This window comes from Crocodylus porosus, unplaced genomic scaffold, assembly GCF_001723895.1.
Source record: "Crocodylus porosus isolate Cpor-Errol unplaced genomic scaffold, CroPor_comp1, whole genome shotgun sequence".
NCBI classification, from domain to species: Eukaryota; Metazoa; Chordata; order Crocodylia; family Crocodylidae; genus Crocodylus; species Crocodylus porosus.
The window spans coordinates 58,003,129-58,013,736 of NW_017728907.1; the positions used below are offsets into that span (position 1 = coordinate 58,003,129).

Consider the following 10,608-nt stretch of genomic DNA (forward strand, 5'->3'; position numbering starts at 1 on the left):
GCCCCCCTCGGGGTTGCAGCAGTGGCAGCAGCAGTCCCGCCTGGAAGCTGTGTCCCCTGGTTGGGCTGGGCCCTTCCACACACAAGGATGGAGCAAGGTGCGTGGGCTGGGGAGGGTACAATTAATTGGTGGGTGCCCACAAGCCACATAAAATTGCCTGGTGAGCCATATAATGCCTGGGCTGTATTTTGTCTGCCCCTGTCTTAGATGCGCACAGGGAATTCCTACAAAGGCCCATGGTAACTGCATAGATATATTTTAAAGCATAATTGGGTCTCACAAGTGCAGTTTATATGAATTAATATTAAAAGCTGAACTTTACAATTCTTAGCGTTGGAGTACTTTCAGGTATAACTTTAACTTTATGAGAATGCCAGAGTTTGTGAGGTTTGCATAGATTATTGCAGTTTGTATTTTTACTGGCTATTTGCCATTCACAGGCTTCATTGCATCTTATTAGTATTGAACTGGCCTCGTGGGGATCTGTTTCCTGTTTATTGCTTAAAGTCTTCATGGGCATTTCAAAACCTTTTCAGCAGTTCATAAATGTGAAAGTGTCAGACAAACAAAATATTGTTGCTAATTTTCTAGTAGTTTAAAATAAACAAAGACGGGTCTTAATCCGCTCCCCCCCAGTGAGACAGCTCTCATAGATCCAGTGAGAACAGACACAGGATCTGAGATCTCAGTAGCAAGTGCTCTGCCTTCACTGAACTGTTCAAATACCATATGCTCCAGTCTGGAAAACTCACCACAAAAGATATGTCCACAGTTGGTTTCTACTGGGCAAGTTGCTGTTTGGAGGCATATTGGGCAATTGAAGTCACTGTGATAATGTGGTTGCCAATGCGGGAGAGATTCCTAAAACAGAAAAAGTCAGAATTCTTTAGTAGATGTATATTTTGAGTGATACCATTTATTAATATTACATTAACTATTAATTATTCTATTTCATCTGCAAATGAGTGTATTAACATTAACCATTACTTGGCCTACAGCAATCATGGAAGAATTCATCAGTGGTGGCAGATGACAGAACTAGGAGCAAGGATCTCAAGTTGCAGCCCTGTTCCGACCCTGATTTTCTATGTTTCTGAACCTAACAGATGGGGCAAATGAAATGCCTAGAAATTAAATGATTTATTTAATGTAACAAATCATGGCATTTTTACACATGCAAACACCACAGCACTGCATCGTGTGCAGTTGTATAAGTGGCAAAATGCATGTTACGGTGCAGAAAATGGCGGCGGTCCACTTTTGAACTCAAACACATAGAAGATGTTTTAGTTCAAAAGCACCCTGCCACCATTTTCTCCATGACCCACGTTAACCCCTACCTAGTCCTCTTACTGTTGAATTCAGGGCTTTGGATCCTTGCTCACATGTAAAACTGCTGTGACTGCAGGGTCAGGGAAGACTTAACTTGGTCCTTGGTGGTGACAGCTCTCTGGCAGCAGTGTCCTGCCCCTGCTCTACTCCACACAGCCAGAGGCTCAAGCTCCCCTGCCTCCATTTTGGTGCCATAGGATGCAAACTGTTAGGTATTCCTCTTGGAGTCAAGGATCAGCAAGGATCGGAGGAGCAGTTGGAGAGGTGAGGGCTTAACTCGTGGCAAGCCAACCAGAAAAGTTGGCCACGAATGACCTAGGCCATCTTCATACAGGGCTTCTCTACATGAGCAGTTAATGCACATGAATAAACTCCTGGACTTATTGCTGGAGTTTTTTGCTCCTATGCATAGCATTTGAATATGAACCTAGGAACAAAAAACTCCAGAGTATATTGCTCTGGAGTTTATTCATATGTAGCACATTGAGCCTGGTTGGAGCAGCCCCAGGGCTGCTCTAATTGGGTTAAAATTGCTGCAGAGAGGCTGACTTGGACATGAGGGTATTTCAGGGCAGGGCTAGTTGGCAGGTAGCTCCCACATTGAAGCACCCTTGTGTCCCAGTCATCCAGGCAGTATCTACACATGCGCTGCTGTGCACAAAAAAACTCCAGAGCAGGCTAGTACTTTTACAAGTACTAGCCTGCTCCAGAGTCTGTTTCATGTGCCCTAATAGGGGCATACATGTAGACAGAGATGTTTCCTGTGGGGTTTATTAGGCAGCTCTTTAATAAATGTCTTGAGTAGGCGCACCCACTGAGTCCCAAATTCTGACTCAATAACTCAGATATTTTCCTTGTTGTTCATTGCCAGTTTCAGCCACTTCTTACATGTACTGGAATGAAAGGCTTGGTGAGTATGGGAATTATGGCTTTTCTTGGACTGGCATGATTATTTGTCCAATGTAAACCATAGGCCTTGTACAGTGAATAACTAATGGAGGATCACCTGTAGCTCAAATAAAGGGCTGTGTTTTTAGAACAAGAGAATATGAGTTTTATCCCCACTGTCAGCATAATTTTTCAAAGGGGCACTGTGAAGTCATAGATGGCCATGCATTACCTATGGTAATATAGCACAATACCCCAAAAGTATCCTATCCTTTTGTTCTAATTTTTAGTGGAAAGGAAGTAAGGTTGAGTTTGTTCGGGCTTTTGTTTCAAGATCACCTACTGCCTGCTCCTGTAAAAAAAAGTCTGCTTGGTATTATAGGCATTTCTGCCATAGCTACCTGATATAATGAGTGGTAAAGAAAAGGCTAAGCAGAATTTTTCTTACTGTGTGTCAGCTTCTTGCTATGACAGAAAGTTATTGCCAGTTTCATTTATTCAGATTTATTAGCTGGCTTCTGCTGGATCAGGAGATAAAATGCTCTTGCCTCTTTTCATTTTTATGTATATTAAAGAAAATATTGTTTTTTAGATTTTAGTCACTTGTCATTGCCAAACTTAGATCAGTCTGTGAAGACAGTCTAGTAACAGTGTAGTTGGCATCCTTTTCTTCTCAAGATAAAGTTATTTCAATGTTCGTGTCACTCCCATTTAGTAATTGGACTCCTCTGAATTCAGGAGAAGCTTCCAAAGACATTCATTTGTTCTATGGTAATACCATTTGTCTTTCACTTCCTGTGCAATAGTCAAAGGGTACAGGAGGAGGAGTATCAGTTCCACAATTTTATTTTGCATTTGGATCAAAATGTAGTTAAAAGTAGGTGTTTCTTGATGATATATGCCAAATTATATAGAATGGTATGTTACTACAAAGGAAATAAGGCATATGATTCTGGTTATTTTATGATGTCGCCATAGGCATGGTCATGCCTTATTGCCCAACAGGAAGGTACATGCCAGTGCTCTTGTTTGCTCTGGTGCATATTTCAAAAGCAAGGTTGGCACCCACTTTCCTGATGAATCAATGAAAACACCCCCACACCATTTGATCTATTTCTGGAAGATTCAATAAAGAGCATAATAATAGAACTTAGCTCTTTAAATGGTAGAAAGCAGTAGAGACAGGGAACCCAGTGAATGCCAAGCTCATGGGAAAAGCAGAGAAAGATCAATCTGATTAATTTAAAGACTCCAAAAAAGAGTGAGGTTGGCAAGCAGCTCTACAAAACAACTGAGCTTATATCCTGCTATCTCTGCCAGTTCACTGACTACATGTGTTGAAATCAGTGCCCTCTAAATGATCCTTTTCTTTGTATGATAAGGATCTGGAACCAAGAGGAAGTAGGGTTTTTTTTTAAAAAACAAAATATCAAACCCACTGAAAAAAGTCTCATTTTTCTCTGTTCATGAAAGGCCTAATATAGCTAGCCCCCATCTTTAGGCTGCGTATAAGCTGCAATGAGTTGTATGAGTTATATAATCAAGTACTAAATAAATGTACAGTCACCAAAGTTACTGTGCAGTAGCACTGGCACATGCCTTTTTAGTGACTCTGCTGTGCCACAGCCTAATAAACGGTGCTAGTACTCTACTGCACAGTACTGTGCTGTGATGTACTACTGCACAGTATTACTAGGTTACTGCGCAGTTAGTGTCTCATGTAGACCTGTCCAGTGTGACTTAAAAAAACACATCCATCATGGCATTTTAATCTATTCCAACTTCCCAAAATGCTTTGGGGACCTATTTGTAGACTCAAAGGGACAGCTTCACAACTGACATCTATTTTCACTGGTGAAACTTTGACAATTTACATCCGCTGAAGGCCTACGCCTTAGTCCATGACCATGGTGTTTACAAATGCTGCACGTTTGACCTAAGTGTATCAAATCTTTACTTTGCAAAGTATTAAAACATATACTCCTTTAGCCTTGTCTAGTACAAAAACAGGAACCAAATGTGTTTCCAATTATGTAGCGAATATTGAACAAAGGAAACCCAGCATTCCCAGACCATAACCAATGGAAATTTTGAAAAGCTCTCCTGACCTCTGCAACCTCAATAAGTATAAATTGCTTTTGTATTTTATATTAAACTATAATGTAAAATAATGAACTTACTATGGGATTCCTAGAAGAAAAATGGTTATAGCCTTTTTCCAGATGACTCATCTTTTGCTGATTGACATTAGCAAACCTGTAAAAACAGAGTTTGTGCTATTTTAAAAAATGGGAGAATTGAATATTAGTTTGTTGCCATGTAATATCAGCCCCAGCTTCTGACGTGAGTCATTGCATTAATGAGTGCCTAAACTCATCAGGTATATCTAGTAGGCACTGCATATAAGGACAGATTTGTGCTTAAACATAGAAAATTCCAATCATTTTCTACTCAAGGCACTGTGTGTCACATCGGTTAAAAATTCAAAATCCCAGAAGCCAGCCTAATAATAATCCCCTAATTATGACTCACAGAAAGGAACAAATACATGCATGTACAACAACAAAAAATTAAATTCAGAGGTACAAAGTAAATTTTTCTTCTTGAAATACCAGTCTTCTTTCCCTACATTCTGGGAAAGAAAAGTATGGGTACCGAAGAGCTTCACACAGGAGAAATCTCCCTAGTTGACCTCTAAGAAATATTTAGGTCACCCAGAAGGGATACATTTTGTAATTATTGAGCACTAAAGCTACAATTCCCAAAGCCACCTAAGGGATTTGAATACTTAATTCTTATTAAAATGGATGAGTGCTTGGACCGCCATACATTTAGGCAGTTGAGAAAAATCTTAGCTTCAAGATTTTCTTCTGATTGCCAAATAGATACTGAAAATGATTTTGTTTTGTAATGTTGGAATTCCATTGTGCCTGACACAGTATAGGTAGTTGTCCAGGATGGGCAGATAATAACAAAGACAGACCCAAGAATATCCATATGATCCACATTTTTTAAAATGTATGATGCACGTGGGTAAAGAAAGCGTGTTTCCATTGGAAAATATTCTTGCACCTTTCAACATGCAGGAATGCTAGATATTATGGGACTATATTCTTCCTCTTCCAAATGATCACATAAGTGTGATCTATCTGTAACAGCTGGGATCCTCTGATCTTCCTCAAAATAATACACTGTGGGTGTAACTACATGTGGAATTAATGCAAATGAATAAAGTCTGACATGGTTTGTGCTGGAGTTTATTGATCCTGTGCACCATATTTACACATGTGCCTCAGGCAAAAGCACACTAAGCTGGGTCAGAGAAGCTTTGGCTGGCAGGAGCCCTGGGGGGTCAGTCTGCCAGCCCAGGGCTGCTCCAACCTGCTCAATGTGTTGCAGAGGAGCTGGCTGGGGCACGAGGGTGCTTCAGTGCAGGGCCAGCCAGCAGATAGCCCCTGCACTGAAGTATCCTTATGCTCCGGCCAGCCCTGGTCACCGTCTACATGTGCGTTGTGGCCGTAGGACAGCATTTGTGTCAGGCAGTATTGTCCTATGGCAGAGTTAATTAGTTTACTTTGCCTTAATAGCACCATTTGTGTAGAGAGTAACACTTTGCTGAAGAGCTAAGTAGTCATCCCCTAGTAAAGCACACATGTAGATATGCCCTGTAAGTAACAAAAGCAACTGAATGTTCCTTTCTTAGGCAAACAAAAAAAGCCTGTTGTAACTGAATAATGAGCTCAATGTCTGCCTCAAACAGAGGCAAAGCTGCCTTTTTTAAAGGTATGTGTCTGTGCCTGCTCCCAGTGAGATCAGGGTCAGCAAAATTCCAGTTGATTTCAGTAGAAGCTGTGTCATATTCCAGGTACACCATCATTGTGCCAGGGCACCTGAAGAACACTTTTCTCCATGGGACAAATCCATTGTATGAGCATCACCTGTTAATTTAGAAATGAAGGCTAGGTACAGACATTATGGGCCCCTGTACATGTGCAGGGAACCTGCTCCAATGTCCTGGAAATCCAGCGCATCGAAGGAGACTCAATTAATCGAGTCTCCTGAAGCATGGGAATTGATGCAATCTGGCAGCCTTCCACGTCACTTGTATCAGCGCCCCCTTGCATCTCCGCATGGAAAAAAAATGGTGGCAGGGTGCTTTGAAATAAAACACATTCAATGAACTTCAGTTTGAAGCATCCAGCTGCAGGAGCTGGTGAGTGTGGGGTTTTGTTGTTGTTTTTTTCCTTAAAGGGCCAGAGCTGGGGCAGGCAGGTCAGCCATAGAGAGTCTGGGGGAGCGGGCAGGGAGCGGGGGCTCGTGCAGACCCCCCACCCATACAGCATGGGGCAGTGAGAATTGCCGACAGCACCTGGTGAGTAGGGAGTGGGCAGGGGGTGCTGGGGGACTGGGAAAGTAGGCAGGGGATGCAGTGGCAGGGGTCCCCCCCGAGGTACCCTCCCCTCTCCTCCAGCCTCCCCTGGCCCACCCCCTATTTACCAGCTCTGAGTCCGGCTCCAGCTCCCTGCTGCAGTGAGCAGGGACTGCCCAAATCATCAAAGCTCTCTGAATCTTTTCTGAATCGATTTGGAGAGCTTTGAATTGATTCGGACCTTTTTATTGGTCCCCTGATTTGATTCAGATTTGGAGATTCGGCCACCAAATGGGACTGAATCTCCTCCAAATCAAATCAGCACCCGAACCTTTGCACAGCCCTACTCATTACTACTGTGCAGTAATTTGTTACTACTGTGCAGGAGTGTTGCATCACAGTTCATGCCCTCAATGCTACTGTGCAGTAGTAATGAGCTACTGCACAGTCAGTGTTTCATGTAGACACGGCCACTGTGCTGGTGGAAGACCATTGAAACTACTCCCTTACTGTACTGCAATTAGGGCTCAGCACTTGGTGATTCAATTCTGGTCTTTCTTTTAATGTTTTGCAGGTTAAAAAGAAACTGTCATGAGGCAAAAAAGCAGCTGCTAGAAGCTGGTTTTATGCTGCCCTGGTCTCTCTGTAAATGAAACTGTGATGTCCAGATGCAAGGGGCTGTGCATAAAGGATTTTTCTATTACCATAAAAAGTAAGTCAGGAGCTGCTTCGTTATCTGTGCCCTGAGTCTTTTGTACATTAAAGTAACTGTTAGTTAAAAAAAAGAAAATGGACTGCCTTCTGTTTACCTTGAAATAAATCTAAAAGCTATAAAGACTCTTAACAAAGGGGAGATAATTGGAAAGCCACAAGTGGAACAATCTAACACTGGAGTATGCATGTCCTAATGAATTTTCCCCCTAGGTTTATCATATTTATCTGCAAACCCAATCCTAATATATCTTGCAAGAGTTAATGCCCAAACCCAAGGCTTTAATTCTTTGATGTATTAGACCTGTACTGCTGATGACCTATTTTATCCTGATACTCTTATCAGGCTTATTTAAACATTATTTATTACCCAGTGGAAAGTTTCATGAAAAAGAACAAAGGAAAATGATCATTATATTCTAAATAAAATGTCAATTTGATGTATTTAGCATATAAAAACATAGATGACTATCTTAATTGTTACTGAAAGCTATCACAAAAGTGAACACAGTTAATTTTAGCTGAGAATTTGTCCCACAGTGAACAGTTTTCTTGCATTCTATCATTATATAGGGGTAAGTATCTAATACATGTATCTTATAAATACTTTGGGTGTGAGCCTGATCTTATTTACCCTGATTTATCAAAAATAACTGTACCAAGATCAATGGTACAGTATTTGCATTAATGGTTTGAGACCAGAACTAGGCTTATCAGATGGTGAAAACTATTACAGAAAGAGTTAATCACATAGTCAGCACCATTATTTTACAATGTCTTAAAATGGTATTTGTGTCCCATTTTGCCAGGATGTTTTTCTTATGTGTCTGAATTTAAAAGCACATATTCCAGCCCACATAGTGATGACCTCTTTAGTTTAGATGCAGTCAGTTTTCACAGTACGTTAGCTTCCATCTATATTTTCCAGATGCAAATGGTAATATCGAGGTTAGTTAAAAATAACTTTATTAAAATAATTTGGCACCAGGACAAGTTGGCAAAGAGCATTGTGGATTCATCTTCAATGGAGATATTAAAGGCTTAGGCTTGTCATTCAGCCATCAGGGTGGATTAAGAAAAAAAAATTGAATCTTGCACTGATTTCAGTGACTACTTTACCTAAATAAGGACCACCGCACAATTTAAAGTGCTGATTATTTTTAAGTAATCATTTTTAAATGATTTATTTTAAATAGTATAAACTGGAACATTTCTGAGAGGTCCAAAGGAGTTAGTGTCCAGTTCCCACTGATTTTCACTGAGTGCCTAAGATGTCCTTTGAAAATCCAAGCCTTGAATAATAAAATATTGACATTGTCTGTGCATTCTGCATCTGTCCTGTTGAAGCTGGCCTGCTGGGCAGAAAGAGATAAAAGAATCGTAGGGCCAGAAGGGCAGCTTGCATGAGAAAACCTGGCTCTGTAGCACAGTAAAGTGGACTGCGGAGACAGCCTAGGTTCTGGCCCCTGCTCCCTGTTGTTCATGAATTTGACATTAAATCATAATTGGGTAAAATGTATGAACAGCATTAGGAGCAGAGAGCAGGGGCCAGAATTCAGGGGTTGCTCCTTTCCCGGGCCTTGGCCACCCCACTGAGTTCAATAGTCAGGCTCCATTTTGCGTGTTTCGTCTGCCATATGAATCGTTCATTAATGGCTCTTCACTGGCCCAGGATCAATAGGGAGGGGGCAGAGGATGCTCTCAGCTCTGCCTAGCCAGTGTGGTGTTAAAGGCACTCTAGCAGGAAGTAGTAGATGTGGGCTAACTCCCTTTTTTACTGAAGAAGGCAGAGCTGTGTGAAGCTTCAGTTCCTGATTTGATTCAGTGGAGATTTAACCCGCTTTGGTGGCCTGAATCGAATCGAATCAGAGGACCCTTCCATCTTTTGGAATTGAATCAGAAGCCTCCAAACCGATTTGGAGAGATTCGGCGATTACAGACATAGACACAGCATTAAATGGTTTTTCTACATACCTCAAGGTACCAGGTGGCTCATGAGTGCTGTGATGCTGGGGCGGATGGAGCATCCCACAGGAGTGAAGGGGGCTCCCCACTGTGCTCGGCAGCAGACCCAGAAGTGGACCAATAGCACTTCCGGTCTGCTTCTGGATCCTCTGGGGAGTGTGCAGGGGGCCTTCCCCATACCCCCTGCAGCTTGGCAACTGATGCCTCCTGGGTCTTGGGGGGCATCCGGGAATCAGCATCTAATCTTCAGATCCAGATGTGGCCAAATTGAATTGGGGACAGTGATCCGAATCAACGAATCAAATCACTGTCCCTGATTTGGGCTGAATCCAAATCCAAATCTAATACAGCCCACTTCGCACACCCCTAGAGGAAGGCCTACAACCCAGATCTCCCACTTCCTGGGCAAGTGCCTTAACCACGAGGCTGTTGAACAAGACGTAGACAGAAGGATCACAACCATGGCTGCAACAAGAACAGTTGCTCCATGTGGTTCTTTCTCTGGCTAAAGATCAGGGACTTCTGCAGAGTTTATGCATTTTCCCAGACAGAACTGCATGGCAACAGAGCTAGAAGTGGAGGCCAACACCTAAATGGCTATTCTGGATTGTTTCTGGGCATGCACAGTGGCTCAAGTTTAGGCCTTTTCAGGCCAAGGTAAAGTGGTATAAGTCATTAGATACTATAGCAGTCTTACAGCTGTTGCACAGGCTGGAATACAACTGTATTTAGTGACTGGGGTCCCTAAAAAACCTTATAACTCCCACTTAGAAATCAAAAAAGTAAGTAGGGACTGGACAATAATTTTTAACCAAATCACATGCCTAAAATGGATGATTGTCCTAAAATGACGTCCTAAATAAAATTTTCAACAAATGGAAACAGGATGAAATTGCTTCTTCAGCCACCTGACAGTAGGATACCATGTTGAAGCTCTCTGAATCGATTCAGAAAAGATTTGGAGAGCTTCGGTGATTTGGGCAGTCCCTGCTGGCTTCATCAGGGAGCTGGACCCGGATTCAGAACTAGTAAGTAGGGGGCAGGGGATGGGGGGCTGGGGGAGGGGGGAGGAGACCATGGGGGGACCCCTGCCAGGCCCCATTCCCTGCCTGCTCCCCCAGCCCCTCCGACTTCTGTCAACTCTCCCAACCCTCCCCTCCTCCCATCCCCAACTCCCAGTGCTTTAAAAATAAGCCCCCACTCACTGGGTGTTGCTGGGGCAATCCCTGCAGACCCCCACTGTACCATACCATGTGGGGGGCTCTGCCACAAGCCCCCTGACCCTCACTTGCTGTCCCAGCCCCATGGCTGCCCCACCCACCCCAGCTCCGGCCCTTTAAGAA

General features: G+C 42.7%; 1 protein-coding gene across 1 annotated transcript in view; it reads right to left on the minus strand.

Moving 5' to 3' along the window:
• LOC109307538 (E3 ubiquitin-protein ligase RNF170-like) overlaps nt 1–10,608 on the minus strand; it is an 18,315-nt gene that overhangs the window by 5,874 nt on the left and 1,833 nt on the right. The window contains exons 2-3 of the mRNA XM_019531530.1: nt 4,401–4,476; nt 753–861 (exon numbers count right to left, since the gene is read on the minus strand). Coding sequence (XP_019387075.1) covers nt 753–861; nt 4,401–4,476 — 185 coding nt within the window. The remainder of the gene's footprint in view (nt 1–752; nt 862–4,400; nt 4,477–10,608) is intronic.